This window comes from Letharia lupina (assembly GCF_014066315.1).
Source record: "Letharia lupina isolate WasteWater1 chromosome Unknown contig_4, whole genome shotgun sequence".
NCBI lineage: Eukaryota > Fungi > Ascomycota > Lecanoromycetes > Lecanorales > Parmeliaceae > Letharia > Letharia lupina.
This window is the reverse complement of record NW_023502973.1, coordinates 2,033,670-2,054,349: the sequence shown is the minus strand read 5'-3', so window position 1 is coordinate 2,054,349 and position 20,680 is coordinate 2,033,670. Positions and strand designations below refer to the sequence as shown.

At 50.9% G+C, this 20,680-nt stretch overlaps 6 protein-coding genes across 6 annotated transcripts; 2 read left to right on the top strand and 4 right to left on the bottom strand.

Annotated features, from left to right (window-relative positions):
• Nucleotides 1–2,423: 2,423 nt before the first annotated feature.
• On the top strand, nucleotides 2,424–4,177 carry HO133_008120 (uncharacterized protein; the record flags this gene model as incomplete). The annotated part of the gene is made up of 2 exons (XM_037298988.1): nucleotides 2,424–3,809; nucleotides 3,896–4,177. 2 exons carry the CDS (start codon nucleotides 2,424–2,426, stop codon nucleotides 4,175–4,177), a joined length of 1,668 nt encoding a protein of 555 aa, XP_037156324.1.
• Nucleotides 4,178–6,381: 2,204 nt separating this feature from the next.
• Nucleotides 6,382–6,816, top strand: HO133_008119 (uncharacterized protein; the record flags this gene model as incomplete). The annotated part of the gene is made up of 1 exon (XM_037298987.1): nucleotides 6,382–6,816. The coding sequence occupies one exon, from the start codon at nucleotides 6,382–6,384 to the stop codon at nucleotides 6,814–6,816; it is 435 nt and encodes a 144-aa protein (XP_037156323.1).
• A 720-nt stretch (nucleotides 6,817–7,536) lies between these two features.
• Nucleotides 7,537–8,433, bottom strand: HO133_008118 (uncharacterized protein; the record flags this gene model as incomplete). The annotated part of the gene is made up of 1 exon (XM_037298986.1): nucleotides 7,537–8,433. One exon carries the CDS (start codon nucleotides 8,431–8,433, stop codon nucleotides 7,537–7,539), a length of 897 nt encoding a protein of 298 aa, XP_037156322.1.
• Nucleotides 8,434–9,975: 1,542 nt separating this feature from the next.
• Nucleotides 9,976–12,132, bottom strand: HO133_008117 (uncharacterized protein; the record flags this gene model as incomplete). The annotated part of the gene is made up of 4 exons (XM_037298985.1): nucleotides 9,976–11,323; nucleotides 11,375–11,507; nucleotides 11,593–11,799; nucleotides 11,853–12,132. The coding sequence occupies 4 exons, from the start codon at nucleotides 12,130–12,132 to the stop codon at nucleotides 9,976–9,978; spliced, it is 1,968 nt and encodes a 655-aa protein (XP_037156321.1).
• Nucleotides 12,133–17,749: 5,617 nt separating this feature from the next.
• On the bottom strand, nucleotides 17,750–18,641 carry HO133_008116 (uncharacterized protein; the record flags this gene model as incomplete). Its single annotated transcript, XM_037298984.1, has 2 exons — nucleotides 17,750–18,259; nucleotides 18,417–18,641. The coding sequence occupies 2 exons, from the start codon at nucleotides 18,639–18,641 to the stop codon at nucleotides 17,750–17,752; spliced, it is 735 nt and encodes a 244-aa protein (XP_037156320.1).
• Nucleotides 18,642–19,580: 939 nt separating this feature from the next.
• HO133_008115 (uncharacterized protein) lies at nucleotides 19,581–20,213 on the bottom strand (the record flags this gene model as incomplete). The annotated part of the gene is made up of 1 exon (XM_037298983.1): nucleotides 19,581–20,213. One exon carries the CDS (start codon nucleotides 20,211–20,213, stop codon nucleotides 19,581–19,583), a length of 633 nt encoding a protein of 210 aa, XP_037156319.1.
• Between the last annotated feature and the right edge of the window lie 467 nt (nucleotides 20,214–20,680).

The window sequence follows — 20,680 nt, the reverse complement described above, 5'->3', positions numbered from 1 at the left end:
ATGAAATGGTGTGTTGAAGGTATGCGCACAAGGTGTGTGATGCGGAGTATGAAAAGAAAGATGGCATATGGGGAGAAGGTCAGCTTTTATAGAACAAGATGGATCCCTTTCATCCTTCGCCTGGCGCTTGCTCGATGTTCCGAACATTCCATCGGGATCCTGAGACAAAGCGCAGACCCCGAGGCCACCATGCCCGAAGCCAAGGCGTCCAAATGGTTGGCTATGATTCTTACAGAGACCGCACTGTCCGAGATCTGAGGCATGTTTGAGCCTCTGACGTTGCAAGAGCGTTTCTCGGCGTACGGACGACAGCAAAGCACCAACATCATTGGTGACAAAGAGGATGTTGAATATCTTGGAGGTTTCATATTGCGCAGCCACAGAGGCCACCATGTCCGAAGCCAAGGGCGTCCAAATGGTTGGCTATGATGCTCACAAAGACAGCACTGTCGGAGATCAGAGGCATGTTTGAGCCTCTGACGTTGCAAGAGCATTCCTCAGCATACGGACGACAGCAAAGCACCAACATCATTGGTGACAAAGAGAATGATGACATCTTGGATGTTTCCATCTTTGTTTGAGCCTTTGAGGTCTGTAGGAGGGATGTGTCTTCATCGAAGGTGGTCGACCAAGGCAAAACCGTTCCAGCTGCCTAATTGTTTTACCGATGAATGTTTCTGATGGTTGCTCGCTTGTTTGACGGGAAATGCGCCGCGTCTGAATTCAGCAAGTGTCGTCTCTGGTGGCAATTTGTTTCAGGCACTTATGCCCTTTTTCTAAATTCTTGGCATGTCAAGCACCACAGCCAAGCGTTTCAATCGCGATGTTTTAAGTCTAGAGTTCTGAGAAACGCTCTGCAACGTCAGAGACCCAAACACCTCAGACCTCGGATACCGACACCACTCTAGGCTTCGAAAGAGGTAGCTTCCGCCTCTATTAGCTCATCTCACTCTTACTCTCTTATGTCACAAGTCCATGGCTTACTTACTACTGGAGTAATTTCATCTGCGGCCTGGCACATAAAACATGTAAACTGAAGTATTGAATCTGATAGGCGCTCGCCTAGTGCGCAAGCGAGCTATCGGCTGCTGCCAAGCGCAGCAAGTTCTCCACAGCTAAAGTAAAGTATCAAGCATGACTGAGCAGCGCCCATTTGATATCCTTCGAGCGCATCACCAGGATCTCCTCCTGCTATGCTAGTGATGATGGATTCGGAGTTCCGACTAGGTATCGCTGTATGGGTCGATCTTTAGATCTTTAGTCTAACGTTAGAGGCTCGAGCGGCGGTCACCCTAGAGCTAATAGGGGCAGATTCCGGGGTACATTTCGTATTGCTTGGCATCTTCGCTTATTGCTCTCCCCACCTAAATTTGTATGTAGTCAGCAAAGTTCCATGACCCAACCTCTCAGGTAATTTGGGGTTTATTACGTGCTCTTTGGTCTCTAGAACAACAGCATACAATTATATCACTAGCACATTGAGGTGGGTTGAATTGCTAGCAAATCTAGTAAGGGGGAGCATTGCAGTGAAATTTGGGTATTTGCATAGGGAGGCGTTCTTGTATTCAACTATACTTATGATTTTCCGTGGTTGCTGATAAGAAAAACTCTGGTAATTCTCAAATGATTGACCCGTTTACAAGGGAGTGTTACCAGTGATTAAAGGGTGGAATATGTGCATTCAAGTGCAATGATGTCTACAACAATGTCCCGGGTTTCAAGTTGAGATGAAACTCTAGAGGCTTGAGGGAGCCGGCGCCTTTCCCGCGGCCATCGTAAGGTCCTCTATGATTGGACAAAACCTAGACCGTAAGGCGTTAGCTTCGGGACAGACCGCTGTCTGCAAGAAGAAGCTTCACGCGGAGACGCGGAACTCTGGTTCTTCCTCCTCATGCTATTGCTCTTCGTTCGACGTTGTGTTTCAGGTTATGATCTCCAACCTTCAAATGCCGCCGTGTTGCTCACGAGTTGGTCTGGCATCTTCTGCAAGATGACTGGGGGCTCAAGAGGTCCAAATTACTGATCGAGAGGGGTCACGATGTTTGGAAATTTGGCTGCTCTCAGTTGGTGTACTTCTCATTTCGCCCCTTCATTTCAGCTGCAGCTTCGAAGTAAAGGAAGTCCAATCGGTCTGCGATGTGACCCGCTATCTTGCATATTATATTTTACAGCATGCGCGGATTGTCTGTCTCATATTACAGGCTCTTGGAACAAATCCGAGCCAAGGCTTCATTTCTTTTTTGATAGGCGTGAATTTGCTGTAGGGTTCAGCGTATCATTGCAGTGTCGACAAGGAAACAGGCTCGGGGCCGAGCTAGTGTTAATAGTGGTCTGAGTTTCATGCCACAGATGTGTACTCCTAACATTTGGCTTACACTCTCGTCTCGCCCTTTTCTGCCTTTTCCTACTCATCTTACAATCCAATGTTGCTACAGAGCTGTACTGCTCATGACTTGAAATTTGCAGCTATATTGGAAGATATCCACATGGATGACATGCAGGAGATGTGGGAGTCGCTAACGAGTTCCACTCCAGCTGCCCGCCGAGATGACAAGAACGATCCACGAGAGCCACCACCTCCGGCAACCCCTCTCGAATTTCCCCGCTGTGAGCCTTCGAAGCTTCCAGTCACTGAGTCCGGTGTGTCAAATGACCTTGTCAAGCTATTCAGCAGTACTCTCAGAACCGGCCCAACGGCAAAGCACCTCCAAGCTTTGAATGTCAGTCTAGCAAACGAGCTCTCCTTAGAGCAAGTCGTCCCTACAGACTTCATTCCACATTCCTCCTGGTCAAAATATCCTGCAGCAAGTGAACCTTCGGAGTCATCCCAAGCCGCATTGTCAAGGTCAAAATCATTGAGTAACGGAGCACCAATCCCGGGAAAAGACGAATTCTTCGTCCGAGTAAGGGAACTTTTGCATAGCAATGAGGATGCCTTTCGTGCCATTCAACGCAAGCCTCCTCTTCCGAATCGTCAGCCTGCCCGCATCGTTCACTTTCGCAAGTTCTGGGAAGGCTTGCTTCTGGTGGCTGAGCATTGGGATACCAGTCTTGACAAGTACTCGGACAGCAAACATACAGAGAGCAAGTCTGCTATGGATGTAGATGAGCTACGTTCGGAAGCAACCGAGGCTGGGCCGAAAATGGAGACAGACAAGGGTGGAGAACTAAAGAAGACGTATACAGGACATCGGACGGGGACGGGCCGAGACATGCCAGGCAAATACCGCGAGGACACAGCCTTCGCCTTTGTCGAGACACTCACCTGGGCTTTTCGTTGCAGGCTAGAGCAACCCCATTCACAACAGAGACTCAACTTACAAGGCACCATCATCCCCATTCTACACGCAGCATCAGTCCATCGCGTGCCAGAAGATGTCCGAGAAGCGAGGAGAGGGGTGGCAGAGGGGCCGATGTTAGGTGTTTTCTGCAGAGAGCAAACCTCATTCCGTGGCCTTGACGAAGTTGAAGGTGAAGGAAAGCAGGAGATCTTGGATTTGCTTCGAGAGACTGGCTTGATGTTGATGCTGGCTCAGAAACGAGCGAGAGAAGGAAAGGAGGAAGAGGTGCCAGGTAAGGGCAAATGGTGGGCAAACGCACCTCGGTGGGGTGGTGGCGCTGGCGGTGAGCTAGGAGTCGCCGACGAAGAAACCACTGGAGACCCCACATCATTCGAATTCTCACGCAAAAGACTGAAGAAGTCGAGCCGCATGGACGCTTGGATGAGTTTGCAACCGCCTTCCAGCATCTGGGAGAGAGGCGTGAGGTATCAACAACTTGGGAAAGATAAGAATAGCGAGTATGACGACGTAAGTGAGGCCAACGGAAGGGCTCAGACTCATCCCGGTACCCGTGTGTGTCCTTGTTGCATGTGATTTACTAATCACCACTCTAGATCTATCTGGCCTCAGCCATCAACCACCACATTTCCATCCTCCACCTTCGCATCCACCAGAAATATATCGACTATCTTCTCAAAACCCCAGATCAATCCAAGGTCTCCAACGCACCGCAGCAGACATGGTATGCACTTGAGATGAAGCGATCAAAATGGTTCGACCTTCTTATGGCGGACGACAGAGTGGAAGCAATGAGAGGCATCTGGGCCATCCTGGGCTGGCAGATGAGAGACATGACGGAAGATACAGACAAAGACGATGTTGGGGGGACTGCCTAGATGTATGACGATTTGGAGGTAAAGCAGTCCTTGACACACGGAGAATGTGAAGCTCACAGCGTTAGGACCAGGAGTGACGCAAGTCGGGGTTCGGTTGGATATTCCAACGTGACCTATGATGAAAGCTAGCCAAGACTATTCGGTTTGGAGGGAATGCCTTATCACTGATGATGATGTATGTCTCTGACAGGAAATCCGTTCCCGCTGCCAACAACTCCGAAGGACTGAAACCCGTTCCTAAGACATGCCATCATCTTCAACATCTTCTTTCATTTCGCTTCGAGAGCCTGCTCGATTTGAGTTTCGCAGCGACTACAGAGACAACCCCTTCCTGATGCCATATTCTCTTTCGCTTTCTTCGTGTCTGCTAGCATTTCACGTTCATTCCCCATGGCCATTCACCCATCCGAGGTCACACTCACTTGTGGTGGTCCGTTTTACACATAAAAAATTAGATCCCCAATGATGGTTTCTCGCTTTCACACATCATCCCAGTTCAAGACTTCGCAAACTGAACCGTTCACTCATTATGCTTCATGTAATGTGAGATTCTTACTTGATCTTTGGCCACATAACATATACTATCTACACAGAGAAGTACAATGGGGTGTGGTGGGCACAACGCCCTGGATCCCAAAACCAAACCACCCTGCCCTGTCTATTCACACTTTCATATACGTGGTCAGAGGATTCCTTCGCGACACCGGCGTAAGACTTGACCCTTCTGCGGTTGCGAAGCCTGCCCCAGCATTAGATTGGGTTCAATATACGGCGTATGATGCACCACACTCCGAATGGAGAGGTATGGGCAGGCTTTTCCGAAGCTTATTAATGACTTCCATTCTTAGCAAACATGGAAGTACTGCTTGTTTAAAAGCTTTTCAGAGCTCCTAATTCCCTTCTGGTTGGAATCGCATTCGGAATTCTGTGGACTAAATCGGAAGCTGGCAAAGCTACTATACTACCACCATTGACACTACGCAGCCAAGCAACTACAGGTTGGTTATCTTGAGAGTCTATTCATCAGAAAATCTTCGACCAGCACACGAGTTCAGATCCTTGGACGGCCGCTTCCACGCGGATACTCTTCGTTTGCTACGCAACTCGGCAGAGAACGGAGGGGCTGCAGTGTGTACAGCGGCGTCTTCGAAAGCTGAAGGCTCATCGTCAGACCCGATCTTGAGAACACTGTCAGCAGCAAATTCGAAGAGATCATATCGCCGGTTGTGGATCGAGTATGGTGGCAGAAGAATATAATATACGAGGACCTTCGGCGACTCATCCCGCGCATTGGCCCTTCTGATATGAATTGCGCTGGCCAACCTACCGGATTGGAAGTCATGTGGATGGTCTCGTGTTGTTATACCCAGGCTCGTCGTCACAGGGTGGCCAATCATCCAAGTATCTTATCTTTTCGAGGCCGACATCCACCACACAAAGCACGACAATGACAACTGGTTACAGCTCGTCCACCAATTGGAAGAGAAGTCGAGAGCCGCCGAACAATGCAATGGAAGTCTTGCCACAGAAGTCCATAGATTCCGCACTGCATTTGGTAGCCATCAATGAAGCCTACTCGGTCCGCAAGTAACAAGCAAGTCACCACCACACCAACGTCATCATCCGCTCGATGCCCTTCCGCCGAATCCGAAGCCAGTATGGAGGATGACACCACTGGCATGACTCCAGCGCGAAAGCCTTGGTCAACGGAAGGGCCAACGGCGCAACGGACGCTCTTACATTTCCATGACTCAGCTCAAATTGACCAAGTGCTCGGGGACGCGTATATGACTCTCACCCGTTGAACAGCCACAGACACACGGCGAAGTCTCGATCGAGCGATTGCGACGCCAAAGAGTATGGAGGCTAGAAGGGAGAGCGCAACCCGTTCACAAGAATCCAAGCTTGCCAAGGCAGAAGAGGAAAATCGATGATGCTCGTTCGCCGCAGCGATAAGACGAAACACCGCCGTCCTGGCGTAGCTCGTCGGTCGCCTGCGGACGCCTCATCGCCTTACCGATGGTGACGGAGCCGACACCTTTTCCTGACCATGCCGAGAAGAGAGTTGCCGGCTTTCGCCACGAAAAAAACACGAGGGCAACAGACGGAAGCCTGCAGCCTGCGAGTCACACCGACTGGCGCGACGAAAACAGAAAGCCTACATCTCATGTCCTGCAGACTTGTGAGTAAGTAAAAGCCATGTTATGTTCCCAGAAAAGAAGCCAGTCGCGAAGACAGCACAGCTCAACGCAACGGAGCCGGAAAGGATCCATCCGCGCGACGAGAACAAGACGACGAGCATTCCCAAACCACTGGTCCGATCGATAGGACAAGGGGAAGCACAATTGGCCCTGGGGGGGGGGTCCTCGACGGTAGTAGAGCCGCGCAGGGCCGCGCAGGAGGAGTCGGCTGGACTTCGCCGCCGACGTGAGGTGTTGCAGCAGCAGCAGGCCAATTTCGAAGAGCGAGAAGGCAGGGAGAGGATGTGGAGGGATACGAAGGCGGTGAATACGCAGCGGGCACGACGCTCGAACCCGACGGCCCCGACGCTCGTGGTCTGGGGTTCGAAGTACGGAGACGATCGACTACGGTTCCAGGTTTTTCACTCAGCAAAAAACAGGACGGATGATCGTGGATAGATATATGCTTGATGCTTCAGTAGGCAGGGTTGGAGGATAGGAAAAGTCGAACGACGGGGGCCGAGCGTGCACCCCCGAAAGGAGCGGTATCCCCGCGCCATCATCGCCAACGCCGTCGCTCTAATCGACGATTGACCGATGCGCCTCCAGAGGAGATTTGATGGGCGATGGAACAGCAAGCGCGACGGATAGGCCGAGCTTGACGCCAGAGAAAGTGGTAGGTGGGCCCGCGTACGCCAGAGAAAGTGGTAGGTGGGCCCGCGTACGCCAGAGAAAGCGGTAAATAGGCCCGCGTACGCTTTTTGGAAGAAGACAAAATCCGAGGCTGGGAAAGGTTGGAAGAAGACAAAATCCAAGGCTGTGAAAGAAAGGGTGGGGGGAGGCGAGGTCGATGGATGGATCAGGGAACGAGGACAGAGGGAATGGGTGTCTCGGTTTCGATGCGGATGGACTGCGCCGGCCTCGCAGTCGGGGGCGAGGTTGTCGCTGTGGGCCTCTTCATTATTGCCACCTAGATCTTGACGGGAAAGGTTCTGGATGGGAGTTTTGCACGGTGTCTTCGGTGTAGCATAGCAAGCATGGTATCTCAGAAGTAACAATCAAACAGACACCTCTTAAGCCCAACGCCATGGCTCGATGCACCGTTGCCTTATTATGCATGCCGTAGTCCCCTTACCCTTCATACCATCATCTCCCATGAGCCGTAAATCCAATGGCCTATCATCCGCCCTTTTCCTTACCCTCATCACCGACCTCTGTCTTCGTTCCCTCGTTCACAGTATCTGCATTCTCAGCATCTTCCTCCTCCTTCTTCTTGAACAGCCCATAAACACTACCCACCCCCCGCGGCGCGATACTTACCCCTTGAAACCTCGCCTCCGCCAGCCTCTTCCCAGCCTTCACACTCTCCGTCACCCACTCCACTGCTACAAACTTCACCCCCTTCCCTCTTACCCTCTGTATCTCCTTTTGGATCTTACTCCCAGACAATCCACCTCCTGCACCTCCCCCTCTGCCGTCGTTCGGCTTGCCCACTATAACGTGCGTGACGCTACGCCGGCCGAGGGCGATTGAGATATGGGCCCCGTGTTCGGCGAGGAGGTGCTTGAGTTTGTGGTCGCCGATCGCAGGGGCGGTGGAGCCGTTGATGTAGATGCAGAGGCCGGTGAAGATGCCTCTCTCCTTCTCTTTCTCCGGCGTCGTGGGTTCTTCCGGTTCGTCGAGCAAAGACTCCGGGTCCTCCCTCTTCCTCTTCCGCTTCTCCCTCTCCTGCGTCCCCAACTCCGCCTGGCTCCCCTGACTGACCATCAAGCCCACATCTCTCCACCCCTTCGGTCTCAATCCCGGCGCGCCCTTCTCCCACCCCCCGTTCTCGGTCCTGCCATCCCGGCCAAAATCCTTCGACCCGGCCCCCACGGTATCAAAGACCCTCTGCCCTCCCCCTTCGCCGGCGCGGAACTGGTGTCCTAATTTCAAAGTGCGAGAGGCGCGCCATGATGTGCTGCCTGCGAGACGGTTGTCTGCCCGCTGATGGCCGGTGGAGGAGGAGTTCCAAGGGTCGAAGGTCTTGCGGAGAGGTTCCGGGGCAGGGGGTATGTGGGGGTGGGGGCTGGGCATTGTTGAGCGTAGGAGATTCGGGAGTGGGGTGGTCTGTCTGGGGAGGGCGCGCGTGGGCGAGGCGAGGCAGGTGTTGGCGGTGCCTTGGCAAACAGAGACAGACCCTGTCAAAAAGACGAGTGGCGGGTGGCGAGTGGCGAGCTGGAAGCTCGCAGCTTCAGTCAGAGTCCGATGTCCGATATTGCATGAAGATGATACTGGTGGTCAGTGCAGAATCCTGTTTCAGACGCGATAGTTTGGGCGTGGCGTGGTGGGCGTTCCTGCAGTTTGCAGACTGAAAATTGGCTGGTGCGGATAGAAGAGCAGAGACAATGACTGCCAGATCCAGCTTCGGTTCTCGTGTTGTCAATCTTGTGGATCCCCGTCACTGGGTCTTTACATGCGTCGAAGATCAGTCCCCGTAGATGCTGGCTTCCTATTATTCTTCGTTGCTAGTGCTACACGCTACAGCATCTGTCATCAAGTCATCAGATAATCTTCTTCGGATCTTCGGGTTGTTGAATACAGTTTTACATGCGAAGCGCAGAAACATGCAGGTGCGTGGAGGAGTCAGGAGAGGTAAAAACATTGGAGCGGCTAACTCGCAACTACTTCATTCGGATATGTTCGGAGGATAGAGGATAGAGGGCAGACCCGCGGCTGGTTAGACTGATCATGAACGTGCCTCAATTGTGCAGTACATATGCGCTGCAGATGACTATGGCACTGTGCATTAGTCCTGCTTCGCCGGCTAAGGATCCGTAATCTACAGGTCTGACAGCAGTAGTAGTGGTAGAGTAGCCTCTACGCCCCAACCCCAACCTGGCTGTTTCACCAAAGATCTCCAGTTTATCATTGCCAGCTCCTAGGGCCATCTGGACAATGTCATGCGAGCATGGGTACAGATGTACAATCGGACTTACTCGATCCCACACTCGATTGCCCTTTTTGGGGAAACTGGTGACATGCGAAGGGCGATTCAAATATGCGAGCCAACCGTCTTCCATTGTCATGCTACCCTAGAGTTTGCCAATATCAGATCGGAATACTCTCGCAAGCCAAAAATGCTAACACTATCCAGCTCCTCATCTCCCCGGCCTAGGTCCATCACAGGCTTTTTTGGTTGAATTAAACACTGTATTGCCGTCATAATACCGCTGCTTTCACACATATCCATCGTAAAGAAAATCGTAATCGTAAAGCCCACCTCTCTTGCGCGGGGTATTGACAAATGGGTTCATGAAGAAGTGAAGCTCGTGTCGTTATGTCGTAAATAATTGGTGGAGTAAGATATGGTAGAAATGGAGTCGTAACGGGGCTTCTGGGAAGCTTGAATAGAAGTCATAGAGGAACATGAGATGACGGATGTGTCTTTGGCGTGGCGATTGGTCATGCCACAGAAAAGACATTAGAAAGATTTGTATGCGAGAGTGGTTCGTAGATGGTCCAGAATACAGCTGATCATTGAGCGTCAAGATTAGTCGGATTGGCCAAGTCTTTATCGATCTGGCCTCGCACTTCGTCCTGCGCTAATATGATTGTCCAGAGTCGTGATTCCTTGGCTCACCGATGAGCGCGCGGAGTTGCGATGCTTCGAGGTCGATTGGCGCTGACGGGCTTTACATCGCTTTCGTACGAGGTGCTGGCAATTTTGCCAGCCCCACTGCCCTCTCGGCCCATCTTCCGACGTTTCATGGATTCCATGTCATCATTGCGACTTTCAGGTCGAGAAGTATACTCTTCATCCTCGCGCATTCGCTTATTAGATGAGTTGACACCATTGGCCTGGGTGGGAGCGTATGGATGAAGCGGTGCCGTCGAGTAGTGTTCTGCACCGTTATTGCCGTTCGTCACTGTACCGCGAGTATCACTCATTGGATTGTAGAGGTTGCCCGATGGCGCAGCGCGAGGCGGGGTATGATATCCGGCGGCAGACCACTGTTGTTGGCTGCCATTGGATGTACGGGGTGTTGATCGACCGGAACCGTTCTGATGGGATTGAGACCCATTAATGTCAGAAGGAGCTTGGGCATGTTCTCCATGCAAGGAGCCCATATGCGAGGCTGAATTATAATGATTGTATTGACCGCGGTGGGGAGCGTAAGCGCTATTATCGTGCGAGTACTCGCCCTCCGGCTCATGCTCTGCTTCCTCGTGGCCCACCCGATCAGTTCCCTGGCTGTGGCCGTAAATGTCGTTCTTTGAGTCACCGTGTTCGCTCTCTGCCTTTGATCCTGGCGCGCGTGTTGCAGGGGGTCCCATATCTTGTTTCCCGTAAGAACTTGATGACAAGGGCGCACCATGTGACATGCCCTGCTGTTGATGTTGCGTTGCATATTGACCTTGCTGCGGGGCAGCTGAGGAGTACATTGGTCGGTTATTATCGTATGATTGATGACTTTGATACGGCTGCAAAGTCGGCATCGAAGCACCTGGGGGGGTTGTTGCTGGCGTAGCCGGCGTTGAGTGTGGGTGACTGTCGAGCATTAAGGGCTGAGCATTCCCGGGGATGCTCTGTCCTTCCCAACCATAGGAACCCTGGTTGCTTAGTCCCATGCTGGTGCTTGATGCGCTAGTTGGTGGAGTAGGAAAGGTGTGAGCTCTATCCAAGCCCGGTCTCCCTGCGCCTGGATGAGGAGCAATCGAATGAGGTTGTTGGGAGTTCATAGAGCTGCCCATTGAATGGTGGTGGTGCAAAGATGGAGCTTGCGAGCCTGGATGACCCACTCCCCCACCTTGTGCCTTCGATGTTTCCAGTCTTCGACGATCAGCTGCAGCCATCACTGCATTCGTCCTGCTTTGATTTGTGGGATGGTATAGAAGAGCCCCAATGTTATGCACAAACAAAGGATACAACGACTCTGTGATCTTTTCCTTGTTGGCAAAGTCTAGGGCCCGGTCGAAAGGAATCCTGTATCTGAATTAGCGTCAAGAACACATCCAAAAGGCTCCAGTTTCATACCAGACACCCTTGAGATGCATTGGACCGATCTTAACCACATGTCGGGTCTTTTCGCTTTTGAGTATTCCATCTCGTCGACCTCGAGTCATTCCCGCCACATTGAGGAGCTTTGTGCCATTGATCATATGATTATCTGTCAGTCGCATTAGTCCAGTGTGCTTGAGCTGTGATGCATCTAGTCAAAGTGCATGATGCAAGCTGCATGCAATGGGCCTTACCATCTCTCCGAGCAACGCACACACCCTTAGCCTCGACTTGAAAGCACATGCATCCCTCGTCCTCCCACAGAGTTGCAGTTACCCTGGGCTTCATACCTGAGGGAGCCACTTGGCCAGTTGTATCCGGATTTTGTGGAGGGTAATTTGGAGGAGGGCCAGTGGGCGCTCCCACGTACGTATGCTGTGCAGGTCCACCAGCTCCCATAGCTGTTTTGGTTAGCCAAAGAATCGCCAGTTTGGACAAGAACTGTTGGGAATACCTGGTAAGGGTAGCAGTCCCGAATTCATCTGCCCAGCCATAGAAGAGGACACTGGGTGGCCAGGGCCTGATGGAGAGGTTATGCTGTTGGGGTAGCCATACTGGCCGTAGCCTGGAGATTGCGCATAACTGCCAGGTCCTGGTTGCAACGGTGGCGGCTGTTGTTGTGCATAGCTGGAATATGGGGTCATACCGCTTGCAGTGGTGGAGTGAGGTGCGTACGGTTGTCCTCCCGACATCTGAGGCTGTTGCGACTCGAGGTATTGGTGCTGCTGGTTCATTACGGGCTGATAGTGACCGGTAGACTGGTTATAATGACTTGGTTGCGTATAATCCGAGCGCCCTTCAGAATCCTCTGGCAGTCCGTGGATCGGAGCCGCTGAGCACAGAGAAGTTGGTGAAGGCGACGGCGTCTTTAGGCCGATCCCACTGTTGTTGTCAGAGTACGAGCCTGCGTGGGTGGTAGAGTATTGAATGCCGTGAGCGCTTGACAAAGGCTCTGAACCTCCGACCCGGGCGGTTGTTGACGTGTAGGACTGAGGTAGGTGCAGATCTGGCAGGCGATCACTGGGGAGCTTTGGACGGGAATAATTTGAACTGTGCCACGGACTGTCAACAGGGCCACGGTTTTGAACCTGGGATATCGATGGGAGCTCCAGTTTTTCGGTATTGATCATCAATGGCCTGATTGACCTTTTGGAGATTCTATTGCTCAAGACTGCGACGGAGATGGGTACGGCAATTCCAGACAGTAGTCTTCGCTTGCGACTGCTGGCTTCGTAAGGGGAAAAGCGCAGCTCGTCACGGTAGAGTTTGTATATGGCTTTTCCCTCCGAGACTCGAGAGGATCAAGAGGCTCCGATAATAGTACACGCGTTGTCGTCGTCTCGGTAGTTGAAGCAATCCAATTGCTTGGCAGGTGACCTATATGAACGGCGTCTAAGGCGAGGGTGTCTCGAATAGGAGATCTATCAAATGTGTGATTGGGTATGTAGAGCACTGCCAATGGGTGTGGTAAGAATCCAGGTGGGATATGGGTATGCAAGGCGGGTCAGGCTGATGTACAGAGGATTGTGGCAGATGATTCTGCGCTTCGACTAAGGTGCGGATGTGCCTGAAGAAGTACTGCAGCGCTGTATCAAGACATCAAAGGCGTGTCACTCGTTTCAGGTCGTTAAGGGGGGGGCTTTGAGGTTGTTTGCTTGCTTTGATGCAGGTAAATGCAAGTGGATCGCTGTGCGCTGTAGCGTGCTGGATAAGGCGGAAAGAGGAAGGTTTCAGTGCAAAAGCGCTTCGAACACGCGTCTATGAGGTACTGGTGTTTTGAGGAACAAAGATCGTGTAGATGGCCGTTATGCTCGTAGAGTTTCGTTGACTGGTAAAGTTGTCTTGGGGGGGGGGGGGTTTGGAAAAGTTGACGTCTCCGCAGCTATAGAAGCTCAGGTTAGCGCTACAAGATTGCGCAAAACGTAGGGCATGAGGATGGAAGGAATGATGTTTGCATGACTTCCGTCGTACATACGTACCTCCTGGCTCGTGAAAGGTGCATGCAAGAAGTGCAGCGCTGAACAAAGCTCTGCCCACTTCCCAGGCTCAGGGAAGGGAGGGGGATTCTGTGAGAGGCACAAGACGGCGGAGGCTGGGAGTGCGCTGTTAGCGTGTAAGCTAGTTGCTTCGGCGTCTGGGAAGTCCGCCGTGATGATAGGATACCTTACACCCGTGACCAGCAACCAAATCTCGGATGATGTCTGCTGCTAATATGTCCCGGATGAGAGCAAAAGCGAATGATGGGGATCTCGGTTTATAATGCGTTGGAGGCGTCCAGGTCCAATGAAGTAGATCAGATCTGGGAGAAATGCGCTCTGGATATGCGCGAGGGCAATCTTGGGACTTATGTTGCGCTCTGTGCGATACGTGTCTTGTTGGGCAGCCAATTGGCCGGGAGCGAATAATGTTAATGAGAACAAGGACACGCGGTTGCAATTCAGAGGCAGAATTGTGAATTGGGCTGTGGTAGGAAGACTGATAGACAGACGAAGGTGGTGACCGTTGAAAAAGCAGTAGTCATGCAAGAGAGCGGGAGACGGGCTCTTTTTGATGCAACTCAACGGCTCGGGGCGAACTACAGGGAAAAGGCTGGTCTTATCAAGTCAGTGCCAGGTCTCAATCAAATTGATAGTTTGAATGGGTATAATAGTTTGTGGGAGTTGGGGCAAATTGCATTGTTTTAACAGTAATCAAGTCCTGCCAACAATTGCAATATCAATATTAATAAAAATCATAATAATCATAATAATCATAATTGATCTACTGTACTAATTTACACCATTGATCGAGGGAAGAAGAATGGCCGGCGGGAGTAAGAGAAGAAAAAAAAAGCCAGGGATTAGTGTAGTATGGGTCTAACAGTCTGAGGACTCTAATGGTCGGTCCGTGTTCAATATCGAGAGAGAAAGCTGTCTCTTCCGCTTTTAGGGGCCTGCACATGCAGGCAAGCGAAACTCTCTTTTTCAACTGTCCTATCCTTTCCCACAAAACCCCCTTCCTACCCTTGTCTGCGAATTTGGATCGACATCCCAAGGGTGACTCTTGATACGCGGGCTTGAGTCAGCCCAATTGGTCGGCCCGGAACACGCTTGGTCCACTACTGTACTGGAACCGTGAAGATCACAAGGTTTGTGGGAGCATATTCACCTACCTACGATCGTCCGCTCGGCTCGAATTGAAATATCTCCCAACCCAAAAAAGAAAAAAGGAAAAAAAAAAAGAGAAAAAACCCCCCTTGGACTTGAGATGCCTGTAAGAAGAAAACAGTTCATGCATTCGCGATCGCGACGATAAGGCAACTTCAATTCGTCCCAGGTTGAGAGTGTTATTTGCATGCACGCATTGTGCAATTTGGAAATTAGAAAGGGTCAGTGTAGACGCTCGGGACTCGGGAGAGCAGTTGAGCTATAATCTAACTGGCGGATCCACCCCTTTTGATGGGCCTTCCTTTCCGAGCCATTGCAATTATCGTGCATCTACGGCGACTTCCCTTTAGTTATACGATGCAAATTCTCAGCGATCCTGGGTTTTCGGTTTTCATAAGCCCCGTGGCAATGATGACTATGACTATGAGGACACCCAGTTCCCATTCAACCAAGCGAGCCGAGACACGTAAATCCCCCACGTGATTAGCTGTCCGACTAATCAAGGGGATTCAGGCAAACGACCGACTGACTGAATGAATGAATGAATGAGGCACGGCGCCTGTGAGACGAGGAAAGATGAAAAAGAAAAAAAAAGGAGGGTGTGGTGCCCTCGGATGTCCCAGTTTGCTGAAAGATGGGAGGTTCGAGGCTAGGAGAGAAGACGTGATAGGACATGCCAGAAGAATGTCTGGGGGAACGGCGAACTAGAGCTGGAAGAGGACTAGACTTTGACGTTTCGATCCGCGGGTGGTGTGTGGAGAAGAGAACGCTCTTCGTGGCTTTTGACAACGCATCAGCCCACTCACAGGAATTTCGAGGTGCGGCGCTTCTATCTTTTGGCGGTGAACCCAAACGTGGCATAATTTACACACTTACGGTAGCAGTAGCAAACCACATGTCACACATCCTTCACCAAAACGAATCCTTATTACCTGAGTATTCCCAGATTTCAAACCAATAATTGCCCCGATAACGAGCCTGCTGATCTTGCCTTGGAAGAGGAAACAAAAGATTTTCATGGCATACGCAGATTCTTCCGACCATCGGAGTTATTATGCATGACCTTTGCTGACTCCTCTCCTTCCCAGCCCCTTAGATATTCCTGTATTGAGAAATAAAGTAGGGTAGAGTAGTAGACAACCTTTTCAAAGTACAACGGCGATCTGCATAGGCAAGGAGGGGCGCCGACGCCGCGCATTTAAGCTCACACCGCATCCCGCCGCACAATGCTGTGCATATGTCTCGTCTCGAAGCGTATCTTCTTGGAAAAATAGCATTTGAAACATCTGTGCCCTGATGCTTAGATCTCCGCGTCCGGTGCGGTGATGTCAGCTTCGGCGATTGCAGGATGTTGATAGGGTCTTGGAGTGGAGCAACGTACCGTGGATTGATTGGCCTGATTTCATTTTTTGCGATAGTGGTTACCCTTAGATCCCGCTCTGGTTCCCATGGGTATGCGAGTGTATTCCTGGCCTAACCGTTGCGCTCTGCCTCACGGGGAATGGGGAGATTCCGGAAGCAGGCGCAGATAATCTTTAGCTCTCTCTGCTCTCCAGGTTTCATCTTTACCATCAGCCTCTTGACAGCTTGATCTGAGCATGTCAACTATCAGAAAGCGTGAAATTCCATCAAGGCTGTGAGTGGATGGCAAGGTGTTGCCCGGTAAAGGGGGGCGGGGGCAGGGTAGGGTCAGTCGCTGAATGGGGGGGGAGGGTCTTGTGGAGTCTGGGTTGAGGCGAGCGAATAAGAGAGAAACACGTCTGGACCCGCCGTCCACCCTCTTCCCACTTTTCTTTCATGGCCCAATACCCAGCAGCGCAGGAGGCCAGGCTTCTGTTCACATGTTCTCCCCACCACACGCCACACACGAAAAGAGGGAAGATTAGCATTTATCAATATCGAAACGAAGGAAGGATTCTTTCCTCGCTATCGGATCACCAGTCACGGGCCAGTCAATTGGTTTTTCGGTTTTTAACCTTTTTTTTTCCACTTTGTACTTTACGGCCGTGCATAAAGTACATTCATTAGCTTAATACTAGTGTAGGACCTTATCGTTAGTACTACTACCTGCCGAACAAGGGGAAAAACGGCTTATGCCTTCCTTATGCAAGCTACCCCTCAGTTCCGCTTATCCTTGCCTTGGATTACTCCGTCTGACTGGCTGCGCATCCTTTCCCTAAAGGCAGCTAAAGCCAAGTCCCCATGTATCATGTACCATGTATCATGTTGTGCATGCTGTAGCGGAGCCGCAGGAACGGTACCTACCGCCAACGTATGCAGGATCATACATACTACCTACATACACACAACTTGAAACACTCCATCAGCCGACCACATCTCTTGGAGCTCGGTGGGATCAAAACTCCATCTCTTGTACGAGATTGATGGCGCCCATTCGAAAGCATGGCTTGACAGAGCACCGTGGCAAATCTTGCTATGAGTGAGACACTGAATTTGGGGAAATCCTGCCACAGATCCATTGGGAGGGTGTAAAAGACGGATCCTTCCGGACCGTCGTGAAAGCTGAAACCCAATGAATTACACAGCATCAAGAGCATTCAGAAGTGAAGGCGCTGAGACCGTAAAGCTTACGGCCGAACCACCATTTCCCCACTTAACTCGGACTTCTAAAAATGGGATTCAAGATTGTACAGCCTGTTCCAGTAGCCTTGATGCACATACTCCGGGGCTGATGCCCAAGTTTTGACAATTTCGCAACAGCCTTTGGAGCCCGAAAGAGACACCCCTAAGGCTGCGAGCAGAGCGCTCCCTCGACTGGCATCAGTCTGCTACCCAAATCCTCCGAAAATCAATGGGTCCAATGACGCATCTGTATTCGGAAGACCAGCTTCCTGCCTTCTATGTCTTCAACGGGCTGTGAGATTAGAGGTTGACTAGTCTGGCACTCAGAATGCCAAGGTCTGCGTGAACACTGGGATACGAAACCACATGAGTTGTACGTAGGCGAAACACGATGTTTCGGATGATTTCCTCAGACTCCAATTTACGCTGATCACTAGGCGCTTGCTACGCTATTCCTCGAGTTACGAATTTTAATATGAAATTTCTTAAGCAATCTCCGTAATGTCTATGTTGCGGCTTGCGCAGTTAAGCGTGTCAGCTACCATTCCGTTCTTACGGAAGTATGGAATTCGCTAGTGGGCCTGCTCCGATGATTACCCTCTCATGGCAAGTCACAGTCTATTCAAGAGATGTCTGCCTCGATATGCATATTCTTTAACCCTACGACCAGCTCCTCCGCACCTTTCATGTAGGTGGCCGGTGCTCCATGAAGACCCATGGTCTCTATGCCAGACACCAGCTGGTCTGAATGCGTGAACGAGCGTCCTTGTAGGCTCATCTCTCCGACAGCTACCACCTCATGAGTCCGCGTATCTGCCAGCCCGTGGAACAGTCTCCCTGGACCCAACATAGAGCGCAAAATGCCATGCAACTGCCCTCTCGGTGACGCTGTTTCAAAAGGGGAGGCCAGCAAATTGCAGCGTCCAAGCTCAGCGGCCATGCCAATATAGGTCTTCTCGAGCCTGTCGGCATAATCGTTCCAGAGACCGTGGAGGTAGGTGAGATACCTATGCGGCATGGTTCTCATAAACCAATATTCGTGTTCCGTTATATCCTCGAGCGGCCGTCGGATAGGCCTCGCTGGGTGAGAGGCAAACATGTGGACGAAGTTAATGTATTCATCTTCTGAGATCTAGCACATTTAGGAGTCAGCATTGCCATTCGTAGATAAGGACTTAGTAATAAGACATGTTTGAGGAGTAGAAAGACTGTTAAATGGGGAATTTATTCCCCCAGCATGTCTCGCGACTCAAAGAGCAGTCTCGAAAAAGGACTGAAACGTGCCTTACCTGAAGGTCTGCTGTTTGATTGCCCATCTGCTGAAAAACTTTTTCGACGCAGTCGGTCCATGCGTTCCAGGTGGTCATGATCCCTTGGACGGCCTTGGATATATCTGCTTCGCGGTTCATTGATTCTTCCGCCAGCCACGAAGGGCGCACAGGCAAGCCGGGAACTTTACGTGGTTCTGAAATGCTGAGGCAGTCCATTGCGTTGGTGATTTCGAACCCAATCATTGAACTGTGAGCTGCTGGAATTTTAGTGGTTGTCAGTATGCAAAAAAAGTTGGCACGCTGATAAAATCATCAATGATGACCCACACAGGTTTGCAATCAAGAAGTGTTATTGTACAGGTACACAAAGATGTGTTGACAGAGCCTTTGTACGGAGTGTTGACAAAGCCGTTGTCAACTCATCTTCAACAAACGCGTTTTACCATTGTTCTGGGACTCGCAAACACCGACGCAATACTTTGTTAACTCTAAGATGTAAAACTTGTCGGTGACCGAAGACACGATTCATATGCCACCGCTGTTGTCCGCCATCAGCCATGCATACCGTAAAGCTTGAGCTTAAGCATGTTTCTGGAAAAAGAGTTAGGAAATCGGCCGTGTTCCCACGCTCCCTGGCTTGTGTGTCAAATCTCCCAGTGCAACCAATCTCTGTGCCAGTGGTCGAAACCAATCCCTGAGTCTTTCAGCAAAAGATGGTACGCTTTGCGGCGTTCTCTAAGACTCCCAACTCGACGGCTCTCTCCTCTACTACAATCGGCAAGAAAATAATCCTTGCAATTTCAACCCGCTTTCTACATTCTCCCCAAGTACGTTTCTATCAAAGTGGAAGCAATCCAGACATCCATGGAGATTCAGAATCACAGGCTCACAGCTCGCTTGCCGAGGTACTCTACCTACCTCCTGGCCAAGTGCTCCTGCATGACTACATTTTATTCAACAAGCGGGGTTCCTCGGTGCTGATTCAAAGATTGGACATCCTAATGCAAACAGTGGAGATCGTCAGGTCTTCGATGATTCTCTCAGCAATTGATTTGAAAGAGATGCTTCCATGACTACCAACGTCCTCTCCGCTTTGTACAGATGTCCAGCTCCAAAGGCACAGCGCAGATGTAGCACCTGATAGCCAGTCCAAATACTGATCCCAGACGAGAAGCATTATTGTTAGAAGCCCATTTGCTGCATGTGAGCTTCCAAACCAGTTGCGGGGTTATCCTGCGCGTTATCGGGTTCGCTGGCCGAGTCCAGCATCTTATGCAACAGACCAGTCAAACTCTCTGCTTTTGGCAGATTGGAGGACAGGGACAGATTCGCCAGGCCAAAGTCGCCCTCACCCTGCTGAGCAAGCTGTAGCTTGCAGCGGTTCATCTTCTCGGCCAGACCTTGATGAACTTCCTCGACTCTGGTAGCCCACATGTGCCAGACCTTCTGAACGGGTGTCTGAGCCAGGTCGGCCAGCGTTTTTACAATACACTCGTGCTCGTCATACATGTTGTCTCTGAGCACATTCGATAGATTGGGTCGGTGTGGGAAAGCTTGAAAAGTCCGCACGAGATCTGTGTACTCATCATCCGAGAACATCAGTCCCTCTGTCTGTTTGATCATCTGGTGTAAGATATTGACGGTGTGATCGGCATAGTCATCCCAGTGACCAAAGATAACCTCATCAGCTTGGCTCAAAGACGTACCATGCTGGTCAAGGAAGAATATTGCGTCCCATAGGCCAAATGTGGGTCGTGGGGCCAAGTCTGGCGCTCTGCGGGGGTCAGGGTTGTTTACGTTGTAGACACGACTCATATCGTCCGGAGTTTGAAGAAGTCTGGGTGTGGCAGGTAAGCAAACTAGAGATATGTGGATGGTCAATGGCCTACAAAGGATTCGGACGAGGCGCAGAAAACAATTCATAAAAGCTAAGCAGGCCTGAAGCTGTCAAGTCTGGATTGAAGCTTCCGAAGCGTGTTTTGTATCGACTCGTGTTGACAAAGAGGTGTTGACAATTCCAGTGTGTTCTATTGTTGCCTGAGGTTTTGTGACTCAGACGTTCTTTATAAAAAAACTATTACAAGTGAAAGAGCACCACGTCTTTGTTGCTTTTGTTTTCACTTCATAGCCTTCTTCGACATTTAAAACTTGCTACCTACCCGATAATTCCTCTCTTCCTCAGCAGCAACCTCTTCACATACTCTTCCACAGGGGTGCAGTCTCTAAAACACACCAATCGCGTCTCAACCATCGAACCAAAGCAACACCAGAATCACGCTAAT